The 23,230-nt window shown below is 42.4% G+C and overlaps 1 protein-coding gene and 1 long non-coding RNA gene across 2 annotated transcripts in view; both read right to left on the reverse strand.

Annotated features, from left to right (window-relative positions):
- Positions 1 to 23,230, reverse strand: part of LOC129655587 (uncharacterized) — a 99,166-nt gene that overhangs the window by 3,811 nt on the left and 72,125 nt on the right. The window contains exon 5 of the long non-coding RNA XR_008716051.1: positions 2,140 to 2,272. This is a non-coding gene — a long non-coding RNA (uncharacterized LOC129655587). The remainder of the gene's footprint in view (positions 1 to 2,139; positions 2,273 to 23,230) is intronic.
- On the reverse strand, positions 11,541 to 12,488 carry LOC129655582 (olfactory receptor 2A12-like). Its single transcript, XM_055586163.1, has one exon. It carries the CDS (start codon positions 12,486 to 12,488, stop codon positions 11,541 to 11,543), a length of 948 nt encoding a protein of 315 aa, XP_055442138.1.

Here is a 23,230-nt window from a genome sequence, read left to right on the forward strand (position 1 = left end):
CCACTCCAGTACTCTTGCCTGGAAAATCCCATGGACGGAGGAGCCTGGTAGGCTGCAGTCCAGGGGGTCACTAAGAGTTGGACACAACTGAGCGACTTCACTTTCACTTTTCACTTTCATGCATTGGAGAAGGAAATGGCAACCCACTCCAATGTTCTTGCCTGGAGAATCTCAGGGATGGGGGAGCCTGGTAGGCTGCCGTCTATGGGGTCACACAGGGTCGGACACGACTGAAGTGACTTAGCAGCAGCAGCAGCAGCAATGCCAGAGACCTGGGTTTGATCCCTGGGTTAGGAAGATCCCCTGGAGAAGGGAAAGGCTACCCACCCCAGTATTCTGATCTAGAGAATTCCACAGACTGTATAATCCTTGGGGTTGCAAGAAGTCAGACACAACTGAGTGACTTTCACTTCAAAGGAGATAGTGAAGGATAGGGAGGGCTGGCATGCTGCAGCCCATGGGGTCACAAAGAGTCAGACACAACTGAGCAACTGTGTCAACAACAACAAATAAGAGGAAGAGTGCTATAAATTGAGCACCAGATACAGGATGTATCTAGCAGAGTCAAAGGATAATAGATGAGAAATATAGCTCCAGTAGAGTTAGAAGGACAGAAAAGTAAACTTAGTTACAGACATGCAGAGTTAGAAGCAATTAAATAAAAAACGGAATGTTCAGTCTTGCTCACTGGTCTCTTTATCTTCTTTGTTCTCAAGAAAAGGAAAGAAAAGTCATTCCTCTTTTTTTTCTCCTTTTCACTGCAACAATAATGGGAGAGCCAGCAACAGAGCCCTGCACGAGTCTCCTGGGCTGGGGCTGTGACCACAATATCACAGACTTTAGTGCTTGAGTCTACGGCTCCACCTGAACTCTAACTGAAATTCTTCCTGCTGTCCCAGAGTTTGTTGTGATTACAGGTGGCATTGGGCCAGCTGGGGGGTTGGAATGAGGGAGAAGACTAGACTCTGTATGCTGAATTTTGAGCCAGGTGAGCCTACAGGCCTCAAGGAGAAGAGGGTGGGCTGGCAAGAGAGGAAAAGCTAGGGCTGTGGCAATCCTAATATGCAGGGACTCTCTGTAATTAGCCCCAGGTTGAGAGTGCCTCTGGGAGGGACTCTGTGAAAATTAGCTTTCCTTTCCTAAGACAGGTGCCCCAGAAACTTCTTTGGATTTAAGTCTGCAGCAGGAGCTGAGGGAAATGGCAGGAGGTGGTAATGATCAAAAGCATCTTAGTGGTCCTTTGGGACATCTTCACACACAGAGCTTTTTCTTTTATGTGTGAAAAAACTTTTCTGACCAGGCCTTTTCTCACCAGGTCTTCTCAGCACAGCTGGGAGGGAGGTGTAATGGTCCCCATTTCACAGGCGATGGCGATGATGACAAACTCTTACTGCAGCCTTGCCATGGGCCAAGTCCTGAGGGGTCATAGATGCTGGTTTTGGTCATTTCAGTGCTCAAGTCATAAAGGGCCTTCAAGGTCAACATATCCAGTTCCTTACTCTCTTTTACAGCCATGAAAATTAAAGCTCAGAGAAGCAAAGTCATTGGCCTGCTTGAGTTACTTAGGCAATCAGAACCTGGAAGTCCTGCCTCCCAGCCATGGACTCATTCCATTGACCCATACTCCTTCCTCTCCTTTGCTCTCTAGGATTTAAGAAGGACCTGCTCATCTGTCTAGTAATAATGAGTTAATGTAGGTATCTTATCATGCATGCCTGCCCTCAGCATCTTCATTCCTGGGGTTTGCATCCCCCAAGACTATAAATCTTGTGTGAGCCAATGAAAGTACATGTCGGTCAGACAAGCAAATAGGATAGTAATAATAATAATAAGAAAAACAACAAAAAATGATGATCATAATTATAATAATAATAATTCATGCTCAGTTGTGTCTGGCTCTTTGTGACCTCCTGGACTGTAGCCCTCCAGGCTCCTCTGTCCATGCAATTCCCCAGGCAAGAATAGTGGAGTGGGTTGCCATTTCCTCCTCCAGGGGATCTTCACCACCCAGGGATCTAATCTGTGTCTCTTGCATCTCCTGCATTGGGAGGCGGACTCTTCACCATTTGGGCCACCTGGGAAGCCCATAACAATAACAGCAGAACCTTACAGGTACTGTTTCTTATATGCTTTACTTACAGTAATCCATTTAATATTCAAACATCTCAAGATGACGTCAAATTGCAATTCAATGAGATCACTGTTTTGTCCACCAGCGGAAACACTCTCTACTAGGGTACGAAGATCTCCAAGTTAGCAGAGGTCAGGGTTCCTGGGAAAGGGAACAAATATTCTGTGAGTTATTGGGTGTAAGACTAAGAGCATCCACTCCCATTTCACTGTTTGATTTCCAGGTCCATGCATTCTAGCTATGGGAGAACCAGTGTCATATAGTCACTGACTCAAAGTATAAACTTCATCACTTTATTTCTTACTTTTATTTTTTTAATTTGTATTATTTTGGGCTGCATCGGGTCTTCGTTGTTGCACAGGCTTTCTCTAGTTGCAGAAAGTGGGGCTACTCTCCAGCTACAGTGCATGGGCTCTTCATTGCAGTGGCTTCTCCTGCCATGGAGCAGTCTCCAGGAGTTGCAGCACAGGGGCTCATTCGTTGTGACTCTCGGACCCTAGAGCTTGGCAGGTGTCAGTAGTTGGGGGTGCAGGCTCAGAAGTTGCGGCTCATGGGGTCTTGAGCACGGCCTCAGTAGTTGTGGCTCATGGGCTTAGTTGCCGCATCATGGCATGTGGAAAATTCCCAGACCAGGGATCAAACCTAAGTCCCCTGCATTGGCAGGCTGATTCTTACCCACTACACCACCATGGAAGTCCCATGCTCGCTTTAAAGGAGTATGTAAGACAGGGGCCTATTCCTTCAAGGCATTGTTACCCGCGAACAGCAACAACTGAATCTTCATAAGCCATTCCACCTTTCAGTTAGGGCAGTTTATTCTAAGTGTTAGAAGTTACATAAGGCCATTGAGTCTATAATTATGAGACCAAAGCTGTAAAATGAGTTCTTTGACCAGATGCAATGCTGTGGGGGTTCCTTGATAGTGGATTGGGCACTCTGACTTCATAGATAATGACGCAGGCAAAAGTTCTATAATCGGGGGAAGAAAAGCATATCTAGAATCTACCTCTTCCTATGAAGACAGATCATTGCCCCCTCCATGATGAAAGAGATCCAATATAATCAGGTGGCAGCCTATTCCCCCAGGGAATGGTGCCGTAGAGCTGACCTCTGCTATTTGCAGAAGCAGCACTCATCAGCAGTGGTAGCCAGGTCAGCCACAGAAAAGGAAGTCCATGCACTGAGCCCACGTGGACAGCTTCCATCCTTGCCTTCACGGACATTTTGTTCACGTGCCTACTCAGTAAGTGTCTGGGGAAAAAGCCTAAATGACATCCAGAGAGTGTGTCATTTTTTCCACCTGATTTATCTCCTCTGTAGCTGATACCCTTTCATGAATATTCACGTGGGACACACACAGCCGATGTCCACTTGGAAGTTCATCCCACATATGTCTCCCCCTCCCTAAACTTTCTCACCACCAATTTCTGAATCTTGTTATGGGGTAGTTACTTAATAGCTTTCTCTTGTTTTCTTATTTTCCTATGCAAATTAGCCAGTTTAAACATTCTATCTTTAAAAGTTTTAATTTTGGTAATCTACATTTCCCTAAGAAATTATTCATTTCATCTAGTCTGCAATTTTATTTGCATAGGGATCAGCAAACAGAGAAAGCAGAGTTTCATGCACAGCAAAACACAGCACATAAGTGGTAGTTTACCAATCTGCCATTTACCAATCTACCAACAAATTTAATGATGTCAGAAACCTTGAGATCATTAGTGTAGAAATGGGTCAAAGGGACAAAGAATTTGGAGAGGCTGACATTTCAGTTTAGCAGCAAAGTATTTCCCCCAAAGAGATGACCTGAGTCCCACCAGACAGAATGGTGTTATGACCCACTTTGCTGTTTTCTTTGTTCAAGGGAACAAGGAGAAAAGTAAAAAGTAAATAAAACAAAAGCCAACAACTCTCATAAAGTCCAAGTTAACAATTAATTAATAACATTTTTAACCTTAAGTATCTATACACTATATACTCCCAAGTATCTATACACTTCCTAGGAATGGCTGGTTTGTGGACTGTAAATTCCATGAGGACAAGGGCTGTGACTTCCTGTCACCAGTGCCAGGAATCGGTGACAACAGTTGACAATCAACGGCCCCCATCAGTGGACTGCAAGCAAAGACAGTGGTACAAGTAGTTTAAAATGTTGATAACTTCCTTGATTTCTCCCCTTTCCACCTACAAGTCAAGCCATCACGTGCTCTTACTTCTTTCCTCAAAACATCTTTCAGCATCTCCCCACTCACTGCCACCATCAAGTCTAGCACCTTCAGAAATTACGCCTAGCTCTCCTCTACTGAGTGTTCCTCTCCAGTCCAACCCCCTCATTGGTACTCTACAAATACTGTGTTACCCTCTCTTGTCTACTCCATTCCTTATCCCTCATTCTTAAAAATTAAGGTTGCTTCTATTTAAGATAAAATCTATCATCCTGAATTACAAACTCTCTTACTATCTGTCCTAAATGAAAGAAAAATAAACCTCATCACACTTTAGCCACAAGACTCATCTCCCCATTACCCTGGTCCCTGGGACCAGGTAGACTTTGCCACCAGGTAGACTTTGCACCTTCTGGAAGGAACTCCAAAAACCAGGAAGACCTCCTTCCCATTATCCAGTCAGTCCCCTTCTCCACAAAGATAAAGCAGGAAACTTTCAATAGTTGGAAGTCCCTTCCACCAGCCATATAGCTTCCTATCCTTTCCTCAGATGGAGGGAACACCAGCAGCCCAGGGGACCCTTCACTTTCTGCCTAAAACCCTCTGCAACTGCTGTCTGGAACTTTGCCACACCATTGATGCCACAGAACACATCCATTCAAATCAACACCCAGCCCAGCCCTGTTATAACTCTCCATAAGTGCTTTGGAGCCATACTACCACACAGATTTGTGCCTAAGTGCTAGAGGCAAAATTTCAATCCCACCAAAAGTTCACAGCTCTCTAGTCATTCATTATTCCTAGATGCCCACATGTCATTAAAACCTTTACTCATCCCTCAACTGCCCAAATCCCTACTTCTGCCTTTCCCCAGTTTTCTCTGTCTTCTCAACATCAACCCCACCATCAGCAATCACCTCTCCCAACATCCTCTACCTAGAATTCTCCCTGGGATACCACATGCCCTACAGCTCTCCAAGAGGGAAGTTCTTTTTCCTCACTCCTGACCTATGAGTTCCCAAACATTCTCTTGGGGCTTCCCTCATAGCTCAGAAGGTAAAGAATCTGCCTGCAATGAAAGAGACCCAGGTTCGTTTCCTGGGTCGGGAAGATCCCTTGGAGAAGGAAATGGCAATCCACTCCAGTATTCTTTCCTGGAAAATCCCATGGACAGAGAAGCCTGGTGGGCTACAGTCCATGGGGTCACAAGAGTCAGATACAACTTAGCGACTAAACCATCACCTCATACCCAATGACCTTTTCTCCCACCCACTTTCCAGGCACTTCAAGTCACACTCACAGCAGAGCTTATCACCCATAAAACTGCTTCACTTCCCCAGTAAGAATCTAAGCATTCCCACTGCACTTTGAATAAGTAAACACTTCTCATATGGATCTAGAAGACTGTCCTTCGCTTACCTCTCAATGTTATCTCTGCCTCTCCTGCTCACTTGCCCGTGACCCCATGAGCCTTCTTCCAGAGCTGCAAACAATGCAGCTTGGGGCATTTGTACCTGGAGTCCTCTTGCCAGAAATGCCCTTCTCCTGGCTCTCTGCTTGGATGACGCTCATCCTCAGGTACGCTACATCTGAATTCCTGACCAAGACCTTATATGTCAGCTCTTGGTAAGTAGGTTTCCCTCCTCCATTTTCTCTATATCCATAGAACACTGTTTGTTTCCTAAGAGGTCTACAACTTCATTTTTCAGTAACTAAGCTTAATTTCTATTTTGACCTATTATTCCACTGGTGGGAGAAATAAAAGAAACTAGCATGACATTTCAAAGCAATTATATTCCAATTTTTTTAAAAGGGGTAACCAGGGTTAGCTGCTGAGGGAGAAAAAGAGACTTCTCAGGTGTTGCTTCCTCTCTCCATGATGTTAAGCTCTGGAGAGAATACAAAGTGCTGAGATATGCAGTGGTGATGGGAGTGGGGTGAGGTGTAGCCTGGTTCCTAGTGTCTGGCACCCACTGAGAGAATCTCCCTCCTATGAGGCCATCAGTCTCCACAGGTCACTGTGGCACCTTCATTCAGTTCAGTTCAGTCGCTCAGTCGTGTCTGACTCTTTGCCACCCCATGAATCGCAGCACGCCAGGCCTCCCTGTCCATCACCAACTCCCAGAGTTCACTCAGACTCACATCCATCGAGTCAGTGATGCCATCCAGCCATCTCATCCTCTGTCGTCCCCTTCTCCTCCTGCCCCCAATCCCTCCCAGCATCAGCGTCTTTTCCAATGAGTCAACTCTTCGCATGAGGTGGCCAAAGTACTGGAGTTTCAGCTTTAGCATCATTCCTTCCAAAGAAATCCCAGGGCTGATCTCCTTCACAATGGACTGATTGGATCTCCTTTCAGTCTAAGGGACTCTCAAGAGTCTTCTCCAACACCACAGTTCAAAAGCATCAATTCTTCAGTGCTCAGCCTTCTTCATAGTCCAACTCTCACATCCATACATGACCACAGGAAAAACCATAACCTTGACTAGACGGACCTTTGTTGGCAAAGTAATGTCTCTGCTTTTGAATATGCTATCTAGGCTGGTCATAACTTTCCTTCCAAGGAGTAAGCGTCTTTTAATTTCATGGCTGCAGTCACCATCTGCAGTGATTTTGGAGCCCCCAAAAATATAGTCTGACACTATTTCCACTGTTTCCCCATCTATTTCCCATGAAGTGATGGGACCGGATGCCATGATCTTCGTTTTCTGAGTGTTGAGCTTTAAGCCAACTTTTTCACTCTCCATTTTCACTTTCATCAAGAGGCTTTTTAGTTCCTCTTCACTTTCTGCCATAAGGGTGGTTTCATCTGCATATCTTAGGTTATTGATATTTCTCCTGGCAATCTTGATTCCAGCTTGTGTTTCTTCCAGTCCAGCGTTTCTCATGATGTACTCTGCCTAGAAGTTAAATAAGCAGGGTGACAATATACAGCCTTGAGGTACTCCTTTTCCTATTTGGAACCAGTCTGTTGTTCCATGTCCAGTTGTGATATTATAATTTCATTACTGTAAACCTCTCCATGTATCTGTCTTGGTTTCCATGGGGCCTGGTACTGGTTGGATTCATCTTAATGAATGCTCAAGAAATATTGAAATTGACTCATCCCACGATCTGGGTCACCAATGATGCATGAAAGAAAGTTGGATGCCCATGCTAAGTCTCAGGCTCAGAGCCCCAAGTAGGCTGCACCCAAGCAATAACATTTATCCTTCTATGCTTTTCTAATATATTTTAGGGTTCACAGAAGATTCACAAGCTTTTCTTGTGAGAAGAATCACACAAGATTCACAAGTGAATTCACAGAAAATTCACAAGTCACTCCATCTACTGTGACATAGAATTTTAGAGACACAGATATCTTAAAGACCTTTCAACTTGAGGTGTTCCGTAAAGTGAGATCCAGAGAAAGGAAGTTTATTGCCTTAAGTAACAAAAGAAGTTAGCAAGGTTGGGACTAGAACCCAGGTCAATTAATGTCAAGTTCTGTGTCCTTCCACAAGATGATGCATATGTCATGTCAGCCCCATGAACCAATTTGGATCCATGCACCAAGTCCAATCCATGGGTTACTTTGGTCTCATATATCACTGGCTTAATTTTCCTTTTTTAAAATGTAAATTTTTATTTCAGTATAATCGATTTATAACGTGTTAGTCTCAGGTACATAGTAAAGTGAATCAGTTATACATATAAATGTATCTACTGTTTTTTAGAAACTTTTCCCATAAAAGCCATTTACAGAGTGTTGATTCGGTTCAGTTCAGTCGCTCAGTCATATCCGACTCTTTGCAACCCAATGGACTGCAGCATGTCAGGCTTCCCTGTCCATCACCAACTCCCAGAGCTTGCTCAAACTCATGTCCTTTGAGTCGGTGATGCCATCCAACCACCTCACTGTCTGCCATCCCCTTCTTGTCCTGCCTTCAATCTTTCCCAGCATCAAGGTCTTTTCCAGTGAGTCAGTTCTTCACATCAGGTGGCCAAAGTATTGGAGCTTCAGCATCAGTCCTTGCCATGAATATTCAGGACTGATTTCCTTTAGGATGGACTGGTATGATCTCCTCGCAGTTCAAGGGACTCTCAAGAGTCTTTTCCAACACCACAGTTCAAAAGTATCAGTTCTTCAGTGCTCAGCTTTCTTTATGGTTCAACACTCACATTCATACATGACTACTGGAAAATCACAGGTTTGACTAGATGGACTTTGGTGGCAAAGTAATGTCTCTGTCTTTTAATAATACTGTCAAGGTTGGTTGTAGCTTTTCTTCCAAGGAGCAAGCATCTTTTAATTTCATGACTGCAGTCACCATCTGCAGTGATTTTCAAGCCCAGGAAAATAAAGTCTGTCACTGTTTCCATTGTTTCCCCATCTATTTGCCATGAAGTGATGGGACCGGATGCCATGATCTTAGTTTTTTGAATGTTGAGTTTTAAGCCAGCTTTTTCAGAGTATTGACTAGTGACTTGATTTTCAAAGTGTTGGCCACAGATATTTATTGTTTACATGTACCACTTGTAAATAAATACCACTTTATTGCTTATATTACCTTGACTGTCTACTGTGTCCATGTACCACGTCACTTACAGGTACTGTGTTTCATGGTGATTGCATGTATTCTATTGGTTCCAGTGCCACTAGAATAGGTTATATTATTACCCCCTTTATTTGCTGCTCTCACTGTAGAAGGAATATACATCCATCCCCACTGCCACGTGACCTGCATTAATTTTCTATGGGAGGAAAATACTTCCTGCCCTTTTGCCATCAGGCTTAAGCATAGGACTTTTTTGGCCAGTAGGATGTGAGCAAGGAGATGTGTGTCACTTTTGAGCAGAAGCTTAGGAGGTACCATACTAATTGAAGTAAGTCCGACAAAGACAAATATTATATGATATCACTGATAGTGGAATCTAAAATATTATACAATAAGGATATTTACAAAACAGAAATAGACTCACAGACACAGAAGATAAACTTATCTCTACCAAAGGGTAAAGGTCAGGGGAAAAAGATAAATATAGATCTTGGAATCAACATATGCCCACTACTATATATAAAATAGATACCCAACAGGGGCCTACTTATAGCACGGGGAACTGTATTCAATATCTCACAGTAATATACAAAGGGAAAGAATCTGAAAAAGAATAGATTTATACATACATGCAACTGAATCAGTTTGTTGTATACCTGAAACTAACACAACGTTGTAAATCAGCTATGTGCTGTGCTGTGCGTAGTCACTCAGTCGTGTCCGACTCTTTGTGACCCCATAGACTGTAGCCCACCAGGCTCCTCTGTCCATGGGGATTCTCCAGGAAAGAATACTGGAGTGGATGGCCATACCCTCCTCCTGGGGATCTTCCCAACCCAGGGATTGAACATAGGTCTCCTGCATTGTAGGCAGATTCTTTACCATCTGAGCCACCAGGGAAGCCCAAACCAACTATACTTCAATTCAAAAAGAAAATTATACCTTCTCTTATGCCTTCCTGTTTGTAAGTTGGAAGAAATGTTCCCTGTCTCTATTTTTTCCTTTGTACATCCATTCACTCTTGAATGAAAGTGAAAGTGAAAGTCACTCAGTCATGTCCGACTCTTTGTGACCCCATGGATTATACAATCCATGGAATTCTCCAGGCCAGAATACTGGAGTGGTAGTCTTTCCCTTCTCCAGGGGATCTTCCCAACCCAGGGATTTAACCCAGGTCTCCCACATTGAAGAATGTGGAATTGAAGAATTGCAGGCGGATTCTTTTCCAGCTGTGCTATAAAGGAAGCCCATTCACACTTGAATAGACTCAGTGTAAATACATTAGAGAATGAAATTAAATAACTAAAGATTAATTTTTATACTTCCATTTAAATAGTGAGGCATCTTAATTTCTAAAAATTTTGTAACATAAAAAGTATAATTTTACCTACCCCTAAAGATGCAAAGCATTGACTCATTAGAAAAGACTCTGATGCTAGGAGGGATTGTGGGCAGGAGGAAGAGGAGACAACAGAGGATGAGATGGCTGGATGCCATCACTAACTTGATGGACATGAGTTTGAGTGAACTCTGGGAGTTGGTGATGGACAGGGTGGCCTGGTGTGCTGCGATTCATGGGGTCGCAAAGAGTCGACACGACTGACCGACTGAACTGAACTTAAAGATGCTTTCACAATGTGGTGCTGGTGAAGACTTGAGAGTCCCTTGGACTGCAAGGAGACCAAACCAGTCAGCCCTAAAGGAAATTAACCCTGAATATTCACTGGAAGGACTGACGTTAAAGCTGAAGTTTGGCCACCTCATGCAAACAGCCAGCTCACTGGAAAAGACCCTGATGTTGGGAAAGATTGGGGGAAGGAAGACAGAACAGGATAAGATGGTTAGATGGCATCACCAACTCAACAGACATGAGTTTTATCAAACTCCAGGAGACGGTGAAGGACAGGGAAGCCTGGGATGCTGCAATTCATGGGGCCGCAAAGAGTCGAACGTGACTTAGTGACTGAACAATGACAAAATGTAATTTTATATAGGATATTGCCATAAGTTGTATTTTTCTCCTATGCATACAAATTTTACTCACATGGTTCCATGCTGTATATTCTTTGCAGTAACCTGTTGTATAACATATTATTCTATTGTTTTTCTGATTATTCTGTCAGATTCTTCAAAAAAAAACATATTAAAACATTAGGGAGGGAGGTGGGAGGCAGGTTCAAGAGGGAGGGGACATATGTATACCTATAACCGATTCATGTTGATGTATGGCAGAAACCATCATACTATTGTAAAATAATTATCCTCTAATTCAAAAAAATTTTTAAGGGAAAAATGAATTAAAACATTAACAAATGTTTGAGAGTATTAATACAAATCATGTATTACTATTTCAGCCATTATTCCTTTTTCCTCAGTCATAAGACTTGCATTTCCAGATAGGACCTCCTCCTTCAGGCTGGATCCAAGAATCAAATGGCAGAAGATCACAGTCTACTTACAACTGACATGGAAAATGAACAATAAATGAACTTTCAGTGTTATAAGCCACTAAGACTAGGAAGCTATTTCTCACTGCACCATAATGTAGCAAGGTGATCGGGATAGCCATGTTAGTTTCATTTCCCACCTTTGTTCAACTGACCAAATACTACATTGGTTCACACGTATAATGTTGATCTCATACATTATAGATACTCCACCTTTTCTCGACATTGGCATTCTATCTTAGATTCTGCCTGTCTCCTAATTCAGCAGATCACTCTACCCTTACCCATTACTTTGAGAAAAGCCCCCTTGATGTCCTTGTTCCTCAGACTGTAGACCACAGGATTAAGCAGGACAGTGAACACATTATAAAAGAGTGAGATCTGCTTGTCTTGCTCAGGGGAATACCTTGAATTGGGCTTCATGTAGATGTAGGTGGCTGGAGCATAGAAGAATGTGATCACAGTCAGGTGGGAAGCACAGGTGGAGAAAGCCTTGCAGCGGGCCTGCATGGACTTAATCTTGAAAATGGCCTGGGCAATACAGATGTAGGAGGCCAGAATGAGTGAGAGTGGGGCAACAACCATGAAGACACTGATGACCGAATCCACCATTTCAATGACATGAGTATCCATGCAAGCCAAATTTCGTACTGAAGGGCCTTCACAGAAGTAGTGGTTGACCATGTTGGGCCCACAGTATGGCAGCCTCATGGTGAAAAAAGTGTGGATCAGAGAGAAGAAGAAACCACAGGCCCAGGTCCCAGCTGACAGTCGTGTGCACAGGCCCCAGCTGAGGATGACAGTATAACGCAGTGGATAGCAGATGGCCACGTACCGGTCAAAGGCCATAACTACAAGGAAAAAACACTCAGTCAGGGCCAGCCCACCAAACATGTACATCTGTAGCCAACAGCCAGCAAAGGAGATGGTCTGAGATCGAGAAAGAAGATGCACCAGCAACTGGGGCACAGTGGTAGTGACACAGCCCATATCCAGCAGGGAGAGGATACAGAGGAAGAAGTACATGGGAGTGTGGAGACACGTGTCCAGGCATATCAGGGTGATGATGAGCCCATTGCCAAGGACTGAGCTCAGGAAAAGAAGAAGGAAAGCACTGAAGAGGGTCCTGTTGGTCGTGGGGTCACTGGAGAAGCCAAGCAGGATAAATTCAGAAACCCAGCTTTGGTTCTGCCCTGGAGGCATCCACATGGTGGGCCTATAGGAGAATGATATGAATTTAAATATCACCTAAGATATGATAGTTTAGTAAGATCTGGAGGCAGAAGCTCTGGGATTTTAATTTTGAGCCCACTGCTCACCTAGTGCCTTGCAGTTACTTAACCACTCTAAGCCTCAGGCTCCTCATCTATTCAGTTCAGTCGCACAGTCATGTCCAGCTCTTTGTGAGCCCATGAACTGCAGCACGCCAGGCCTCCCTGTCCATCACCAACTCCCGGAGTTCACCCAGACTCATATCCATTGAGTTGATGATGCCATCCAACCATCTCATCCTCTGTCATCCCCTTGTCCACCTGCCCTCAATCTTTCCCAGCATCAGGGTCTTTTCAAATGAGTCAGTTCTTCGCATCAAACGTGGCTAATAACACTCCGGGAGCTGGTGATGGACAGGTAAGCATGGCATGCTGCAGTCCATGGAGTCTCAAAGAGTCAGACAGGACTGAGCAACTGAACTGAACTGAATAACACTCATCTCTCAGGCTTTTTAGGAAGAGTTGGGATGATGTATATGAAGCATCTCATATTAACACAATGCCTTAAAACCCTAAATAGTAGTAAATGCCCATTTGCAATCTCCCCAGTCCTATTCCTCAACCCTCAGTGGACAAACTGGTCACTCAAATGTCTAGCAACAATCAATTTACAGCTATCCACTCCAGCCCCCAAACCTGCAGAAATGGCCTTCCCCTCTGCCTTAGAGATCATTTGTCTGGATGTGCTACAAGCTTCTCCTTACCCTGTAAACTTGTCTCTTTAGAAGATGGCAGTGGGAGGCATTTCCTATAGAGGGAGATACCAGGGCAATGAAATGATGGCAGCAGGAAGGCACTTAGGTTGGGACTTCAATTCTCCTTCCTTAGTTATTCAGGCAGAGAGCCAGCTGGTTGGTGTGGACCAGTCATGGTCACATACTCAGGTTATACACACTCTCCCCACCCAGTGGCCACTTCTAGGAGAGCTCTGGCCTGTGGCTCCATCCCTACTCCCAGTAACAAACTATATTCTAGTGGCAGTCACACCCTCTTTGAAAAAGTTTGAGCTCAGTCTTTTTTTCTCTGGTGGAGGAAGATAGGAGAAGAGCAGGAGGAAGGAGGGAAGTATCTTCTAAATCCTTAGCCCCTGTGTATTCTTCTTAAGCCACAAGGTGGAATCTTCTTTATATATAAATTTATATATATATATATTCCTACTTCCGGATCTCAGAGACTTCTCTTTTATCCCTTTCAGCAGTTATCTACATTTTACCAGTTAAAATTCTATGTATTACATTTTCCCTGTTCACATTACTGTTGTGTTCTGTCTTCTGCCAGGATCCTAACTGATGCAGACGCTAAATCTATGGGGAGTGAACTTGATAAGGAATAGAATTTACACAGTTATAAGACATCTATCCATAAACCAATTATTAATTATAAAAGTAAAAAAGTGGTAGCTATCAGTGGAAAAACTGGACAACATCTTAACTGAGTGGTTAAAATTAATGTCACCAATAAGGAGCAGATAGACATTATATGTCTCCATAAGTGAAAATCTAAAAATATATCACCTACATATTTTCAGCCAAAAAAAAACAAAACCTGAATCTAATCATGAGGAAACATCATAGAAACCTACATTGAGGAACATTCTATAAAGTAATTAGCTTCTGATCTTTAAAAAAATAGCTATCATGAAAGACAAAGAAGGCTAAGAATGTATAATAGACACAAGGCAATTAAAGAAATAACAACTAATGCAAAAGTAGACCTGCCAGGGGGAATGCTACAAATAATATTAATATTAGTTTGACAATTGATAAAACTGGAATATGAGTTAGATTAGTTTAGATAAGTGCATCAGTGTTCAAATCCCTGTGGTTGATAGCTACTATATAAGAGAATGAGCTTCCCAGGTGGCACTGTGGGTAAACGCAGGAGGCGTAATAGACAGAGTTCAATCCCTGGGTTGGGAAGATCTCCTGGAGGAGGGCATGGCAACCCACTCCAGCATTCTTGCCTGGAGAATCCTATGGACAGAGGAGTCTGGAAGGCTATGGCCCAAAGGGTCGCACAAAGTCAGATACAACTGAAGCGACTTAGCACATATGCACGTAAGAGAATATCCTATTCTCTTACATGTTAGGAACTATTCTCTGAAGAATTAGAGGGTAAAGGAACATGATATTTGTAAATTATTCTCAGAAAGTTCTGAAAATTATAATAATAACTGCTAAAAATCAATAAATCCAAGTATTAGGGACATACAGGATTTCTTTGTAGTACTCTTTCAGCTTCTTCAATGGTTAAGTCACTTCCAAAAAAAGTTTTTAAAAATAATTTTTAATGTTATATAAAAACTTTTTCAGACAAACAAAATATGAGATCATTTAAAAGGGAGTTCTTCACACAGAAAGAGTCTGAAACACAAAAATGCAAAAAGAAATGAAGAGTCCCTCAGGAAAAGGATAAATGTGTATTAATAATGAATGCAAATCAATAATAAAATTTTGTGGGATTTAAAACAAATCAAAGACAAGATATGGCAAAGAACAAAAGAGTAAGAAATAGAAGGGGTAAGTAGAGTTAGTGTTCTAAATATTTAGCATAATTGGAAAAGTGGTAAAATGAACCACTCACATTAGATTGTGGTAAGTCAAAGATTTATGTTAACATATCTAGGAAAAAATCAATAAAAGAAAAAATAATATATAGCCAACAACCTAAAATAGGAGAAAATGAACTAATAAAATATTCATCAATCCAGAATAATGCTCTTTTGAGTGAGGAAAAAGATCAAATATAAAATAGGTAAGTCAATAGAAAATAGTGGAATTTCGTATGTAGTTAATTACATTAAATGCAAAAGGACTAAATATTCTCATCAAAGGTTATTTTCAAACAGAGTTTTTAAAACCTACATGTTATCCACCAGAAACATTATTTGCTCGTTCTGCAATATGTAAATATGTGTAAATAACATGTTGCTCAAGTTAACAATGTTACATCAATTATACCTCAATAAAGTTGTATTTCTTTTTGAAATACACCTTAATACAAGGTCAGACACTCTAGGAAGAAAAAATGCCCTGCAAACATTAACCAAAAGAAACTTTGTAGCTTCATGGAGCACTTATAGAAATTAACTGTGTGCTACATCGTAAGCATAAATTCAAAAAAATACAAAGGGTGAGAGTCATTCAGAGTATACTCTTAACCATGAGATAGGCTAGGAGTCAAAGTAAATATAACAGGTAAGTACCGGACTCATTCAGAATTATTATAGCATATACTTCTAAATAACTTATGGGATAGAAAAAATCAAAATGGAAATTAGTATATGTTAAAGTAAATAATGATGTAAATAACATTATCAGAGCTTAGGAGAAATTCTCTAGTCTTAAATCCGCATGTTAGAATATGCTAAAATAAAAATTAAACAATTAAACCTTCATCTCAAGAAACTAGAAAAGAAGCCCTAAATCAAAACCAAAAACAGTTGAAAGAAGGAAATAATAAAGATAAGAGCATAAAACAAAGAAATAGTAAACAAAACTACAATCAATAAAAACTGACAGAGCCTGAAGTTCACTTTTTGAAATAATTTATAAGTTATTAGCAAGATTAATAAAGAAGTTATATAAAACACAAATTACCAGCATCAGGGTGAGGAGGGGAACATTATTATAGATCCTACTGTCATTTTAAAGCTAATTTTAAAAATTACAAACAATTTTATTACAATAAATTTGATAAGCAAACAAAATGGACAAATGAAAACACAAATTACCAAAGCTGACAAACAAGAACTCAGAAGTTCTTTTGAAAACTTCAGAAGAAAAAATCAGAAGAATCCACTATCTTTCTAAAAAGGTGAATCTATAATTTTAAACTTTCCTAGAAAGAAAACTTTAGACTCAAGATAGATTTACTGGTAAATTTTTCTAACATTTAAGAGAGGAATAATAGCAATCATAACAAATTCTTTAAAAGCATAGAAAAAAATGTGAATATTAACCAACTCATTTTATAAGACTAGTATAAATGCAATACAAAGAATAACGAAAACATATAAGAAGGAAAAAGCACAAATTAATCTCTCTCATGGGGACTGCTGCAAAATTTCTTAACAACATATTAGCAAATTTAATTTAGCAATATATTAAAAAGGATAATATATCACAATCAGATTGGGTTTATTAAAGAATTAGAGGTTTATTTAGCAAACAATGTAATTCATCCGATTACAGGAAGTAAAGGAGAAAAATTATGTGATTAACTTAGATATACAAAAAGCATCTAGTAAAAAAAAGTCAACCGTCAATTAACATTATAAATAAACTTTTTAGCGAAGTAGAAATAGAAGGGAACTTTCTTAATGTAATAAATATTATCTCCAGTAAAGAAGAAGCAACCTACAGCAACTATCATACTACCTGGTGAAGCACTGATAATTTACTAACACTGAAAGTGAAACAAAAATGTTCACTCTTACTATTTCTTTTGACTATTGTATTAGTGGTCCTAGGTAGTGAGATAAGTCAAAAGAAATAAACAAAAGACCAAAGGATTGGAAAGGAAGAACGATCATTATTTGCAGAACACCTAATTGTATAGGTAGAAAATTTTTACAAACCCAAAGAGAAATTGGAATTAATAAGTATACAAAAACCCAACATCTTTCTCTATACCAGGAGCTAGAAAATTACTTATAAGAGCATTTTAAAAAAATAAACATGTATTAATAACTTTAATAAAATATGTGTAGAAAAACATTATTTAGAGAAATAAAGGTAGAGCCAAGTAGTTGGAGGAATATGCCATGTTCGTGCATGAGGGGTATGCAGGACAATTCAACATTATCAATATGTTTAATTGATTTATAGATTCAGTCCCCGTCTAAACCTCAACAATTTTTTTCCACAGAAAACTGACACGTTGGTTGTAATATTTATATGGAAATTCTGAAGAATCTTGAAGGATAAAACAAAACCTGAAGGACTTACCAGATATTAACACTTACTATGGGGCTTTCCTGATAGCTCAGTTGGTAAAGAATCTGCCTGCAATGCAGGAGACCCCAGTTTGATTCCTGGGTTGGGAAGATCCCCTGGAGAAGGGATAGGCTACCCACTCCAGTATTCTTGGGCTTCCCTTGTGGCTCAACTGGTAAAAAAATTCACCTGCAATGCAGGAGACCCTAGTTAGATCCCTGGATTGGAAAGATCCCCTGGAGATGGGAAAGGCTACCCACTCCAGTATTCTGGCCTAGAGAACTCCATGGACTGTATAGTCCATGGGGTCACAGAGTCAGACGTGACTGAGTGACTTTCAACACTTACTATAAATCTGCAATAACTAAGCTAGCATGACATTGGCACAAAAATAAACCGGAGATACTATTTATGGAACAAAATAGAGTCCATCACAGACCTGTGAATATAGAGCCATCTGATTCATGACAAAGCTGATTCTACAACACATTGTGGAAAGCATGGTCTTTTCAACATATTCTGCTGGATCCTGTGGATATTCACACAGGCAACAAAAATTCATTAAATCCTACCTCACATGGTACACAAAAGCTAATTCCAGATATACTATAGCTTTAAATGGTAAAGACAAAACAAAGATTTTTAGAATCAAACACAAAAACATATCTATGTCACCTTGTAATAGGCAGAAATTTTTAAACAGGAAGCAAAAAAGCACTAGCCATAGAGAAAAAAAATGATAAATTGTTTATCTTAGTATAATCATATATACCACATGTAATTATATAAAATTATATATATATATATATATATATATATATAGAGAGAGAGAGAGAGAGAGAGAGAGAGAGAGGCTTCCCTGGTGGCTCAGATGGCAAAGAATCTACCTACAATGCAGGAGACCAGGTCTTAATTCACAATAGCCCAGGTCTCTAGGGGACAGGGGAGTGGGAACTAATCATTGTGGTCCTGATGTCATTGTTGAGGGTTTCTCCCAGCATAAGCATCATTGTCCTTTCATGATGTCTCTTAGCTGAACTTGGAGGCCTGAAGCTCAGGAAATTATTCATTTTCTGTTTCTAGCTCCTGGAACGCAGTTTGGAACAGACGAACCATCCATACATATTTACTACATGAACAAATGGAAGAAAGAAGGAGGTCTAGGAAGAAAGAATGGGATGTGAGGTGGGGAAGGAAGACAAGTGGGGAATGTGGGAGCTGCCTGGAGGGATGTTGGGGCAGAAGCACAGAGAGGACCCAGTGGCCGGGTGGCCTGGCTACCGCTGACCTCCAGCTCCCACAGATGCCTGGATCCCACCCATAGCCCCAAGCACAGTGACCATCTCACCCCTCAGGCATTCACAGGTTACAGAGAGACTGTCACTTGTTCTTAAGGGAAAGAGACTGAACAGGAAGTGCCCAGGGCAACTGAGTCCAGAGAGCCAGGATTCCAGGTAACCCAGTCTCCAGAAAAGCACTAGGCTTCTGAGAGATGGAAGGATGAGTCCCCTGCCTTCTCTGCATTGCTCAGCTCTTTGCACTTGACCTGGCCAGCCCTGGCTCCTGAGGGCCTTGACTGTCAGATTCTCAGGTGTAGATAGAGGGAGCTTCAGCCAATCCAAGTTCCTCCCAGTGGGCCAAGCTGCTGAGGCTTTATGGTCCTGCCTCCTTACCACGTTTTTCTGGGAGAGCAAGGGCAGGGCCATCTTTCTGCTACCTGCTACCACCATCCGTGTCTCTGGTGGGGATGCCAAGATGGAATTCTCTGACTGTTGTCAACAAGAACCCCACAAAGAAAAGGTCCCTGTGGACAGAGCAAGAGAAAACCACACCCTCGTTGGGGAGGCATAGTGACCTATTTCCTTTTCCAGCCTTCTGAGGGATATGACTGGCTCAGGGGAGAGGCTATTGTACCTGGTCACCTTGTAGCGATGACAAGAACTGAAGGCCTCATGCTGATTTCCCTTTTACCTTCTAAACCCCATGTCCAACTTGTCAATTAGACCAAGAAGGAGTCAAATCCCTATTCCTTATTGAACCACCTTGGGCAAATCAAAATTTTCCTCCATTCTGCAGAACAACTTGGACATGACGATAGTTATGAGTTGACCATGGAGCACAAACCTTATACAGATCTTGAACCAGGTCCTGGCAAAAGGTATCTGGAAAGTAGCATCAGCTTCATGTTACGTACAAGGAAGTCAAGGGCCAGTGGAGACGAGAAACTGCCCAAGGACTCATGTCCTCTAAGGGCACAAAGAGAATCTGAATCAGGATCTGTCATGTTCTAGCTCCTGTTCTCTTAAACTTGTGTTATTCTGCCTTCATTTTCACCTCTGGAAAATGACAGGAATAATATCTTAATAACCCAACTTTCTGGGGTTGCTGAGAGAATTCAATGAGACAGTGTGCTGAAATTCCTGCACAAGTCTTGCCTGTGCCGCCCATGACTGAGTTCCCACCCTGCCTTCTGTCTGTGCCTTGCTTCCCCATCCCTTCAGGAAGAGAAGTTTGGACTCAGAGGTCCCTCTCCGTCAGCCACAGGTCACCAGAGTCATGCACTGACTTTTCAGAAATGCTGTGGGATGGTGTTAAACGAGGTCATTACTCGAGTATATAAAGTATAATTAAGTCAAGTATGTTAAAAACAAAAATCAATAGACCTTGAAAGCACTATGCTAACTGAACTAAGTCAGGCAGAGAAAAACACACACTGTATGATCTCACTTACATGTAGAATCTAAAAGCATGAAATTTATAGAAGCAGAGTAGAGTATGGGTGCCAGGAGCTGGGGGTGGGGGGTGGGGTGGGAAATGGAGAGGGGTTGCTCAAAGGGCACAAAGAAAGTCCTGTGGATCTAACCAACAGCTAGTGGCTCCAGTTAACAATATGCTATTGTATACTGTAAGAATGAAGTTTTACACCAAAATAGCAACAACATGTAATGGTGAGGTGAAGGAATGCCTAAACTAACCTGACTGTGGTAACTGTTTCGCAATATATAAGCGTATCCATTCACTCATTGTACTCCTTAAAGTTACACATAGTTATATGTCAATTAAATCTTAACAGTTAGGAGTGAAAAAAGAAATGAAAAATCAGTTTATAAAATGAAACAAACAAGCAAACAAAAAGGGTAGAAACAAAAGCTCAAAATTCTTCACATCCTGATCATTCTACTACAAAATGCAAACATCCGTTTCCTGTGTTTCAGAAGTTGTCTGCATCACTGGATTTTGATAATGGAAATGCTCTAATAATGGAGAGCTCCATGATCTCTCCCTACCTCTGAGTTCAGTGACATCTTGTTTGCTTGACATCTGGCCACGATAGGTGTATCTACCCAACACAGAAACCAGAAAACAATACAACTCAGAACTCCTTCCTCCCCTCCCAGGATGGATTGTTAGGTGTTTACCAGCACACCACTGCTTCCAGTCCTGAGTTCTAAGAAGCCAGACGTCTCAGGATGACCTAGAGCTGGAGGCTTCCCACTCTGCTATTGGCAGCAGTTAGGGGAGCCGGCAATGAGCTGCCCTCGTCCAGGAGGAGCCCAGCCCAGCAGCTCAGACCCTCTCAGCCCAGTCCTCTTGCCTGGCCCTGACAGAGGCTCCCAGAAAGCGAGACACAGCCTGGCACTGTCCTCTGGACCCTCGCCAGCCTCCTCACAAGCCTCAGCAGGGCCGACCATGGCATGTGGAAGACCAGCTCTGCACTCAGGGAGCCCCACTGGCTCCCACCTTTAGGGATGAAGCCCAAGCACACTCAGAGCTTACTTTGCACAGGTCTTGGGAGGCAGGGATTTGACAGATGAGAAAACAGTGTCAGAAAGGGTAAGGAACTTCTCCAAACAAGATCAGAAAGGCTGCTAACAGAAGGAGCCCAGAAGCACATGGAGGCCACTGCTACCCCGACTTGGCTCTGTCTTCTGAGACAAGGTTCAGTTTCCATTTCTCTAAAATGCAGAAGACTCTTTTCTTCTCTCACAGGTGATGATGCAGATCCAGTGATGGTACACGTGAGCCTGATGCTCAGCACAGAATAACTACTTCATGAAAGTTAATCCCCTCCCTGTGTCTACTTCCTGACCCCACTTCCATTCCTTCTTCCTGGAATCACACCTTACAGGGAGAGGACACATTCCCTCCTTCATGGCATTCCCGATCCACTGTGTGCCCCTGAACTGTCCCTGGGGTCAGAAATACCTGAGCATTCCATCCGGGTTCTTCTGGTTCTTCGTGAGGCGGAGGCGGGGGACTCTGATCCCAAGGCTCCCTGCAACTGTCAGCTCTTCCTCAGACTCAACTACAGTCTCAGAGGACTGCCCTGTGGGCGTCTTCTCCTGTACCCCATCTTCCTCACTGCCCCCCACCCCCCACCCCCACCACACACACACACACATATGTCCTCCAGCCTGATGGGCCCAGAGATTCAGGGAAGAGAGGGAGTTGGGCCTAGAACTCAGGACAGATGGAAACTTGCCTTGTTAATCCTTTTCTTCAGAACCAGAATGGCAATGATAACCAACTCTTCCCTGAGCCAGGCCCTGACTCCTCTTCCCCCATGTCACTGACCCTCACTTCAGCTCTGAAGAGATAGCCCATGCAGGACCCACTTGTCCATTGGATAGAGGAAGAAATTGAGGCCCAAGGAGGTACAGTGACTTGCCTGAAGTCAGAAGCAATCCAGGATCAAAGGTAAGATGAAACTCATGCCATTCTGACTCTTTAAATGACAGAATTACTTAAAAGACTGTCGAGCTTGGTCCTACTATCCATCTACTCTCCATACTCCAGGTAAGTGATACGATCTGGAAGAAATGAGGGATTTGGCAAAGACCATGCAGCTAGATAGTGGGAAAACCAGCAACAGAGCCCTGTTACGAACCTCTTGGGCTAGGGCTGTGTCCACAATATCACAGGCTTCAGTGCTTGTGTCTAAACTAATGGCTTTACCTGAACTCTAACTGAAATCCTTCCTGATGTCCTGGAGCTGGTTGTGACCACCAGTGGGGCTGGGCCGGGGGGTGGGGGTGGTTGATATGAGGGGCCAGACTGGACTCTGGATGTTGAATTTTGAGCCAGGTGGCCCTGCAGGCCTCAAGGAGAAGAGGGTGGGCTGCAAGAAGCGAAAAGCTAGGGCTGTGGCAGTCCTAATATCCAGGGACTCTGTAATTAGCCCCAGGCTGAGAATGCTTCTGGGAGGGGTTCCATGGGAATTAGCTCTCTTTTGCTAAGACGGGTGTCCTAGAAAGTTTCTGGGTTTATGTCTGGGGAGGGAGCTGAGGGAAATGGCAGCAGTTGCTGATGGTATAATGATCAAGAGCATCTTAGTGGTCCTTTGGGACAGACTTGCACACAAAGCACTTTCATGTATATTTTCTCATCAGGTCCTCCCAACACACCCGGGAGGGAGGTGTAATGGTTCCTGTTTTACAGATGATGACAATGATGGAAACAGATAAGAACACTTGTCATGGACTAAGTCCTGCGGGAGTCACTGATGCTGGTTTTGGTCACTTCACTGCTCTCTAAGTCATAAGGGGCCTTCAAGGTCAACACATCCAGTTCCCTGCTCTCTTTTACAGCCATGAAAATTGAAGCTCAGAGAAGGAAAGTCACTGGTCTGCATGAGGTAGTGTGTAGGGGATTAGAACCTAGAAGTCCTGCCTCCCAGCCACAGACCCATTCCATTGACTCTGTGCTCCTTCCCTGCTTTGTTCTCTAGAAATTTGAAGAAAGA

This window comes from Bubalus kerabau, chromosome 6 (genome assembly GCF_029407905.1).
Source record: "Bubalus kerabau isolate K-KA32 ecotype Philippines breed swamp buffalo chromosome 6, PCC_UOA_SB_1v2, whole genome shotgun sequence".
Taxonomy (NCBI): domain Eukaryota; kingdom Metazoa; phylum Chordata; class Mammalia; order Artiodactyla; family Bovidae; genus Bubalus; species Bubalus kerabau.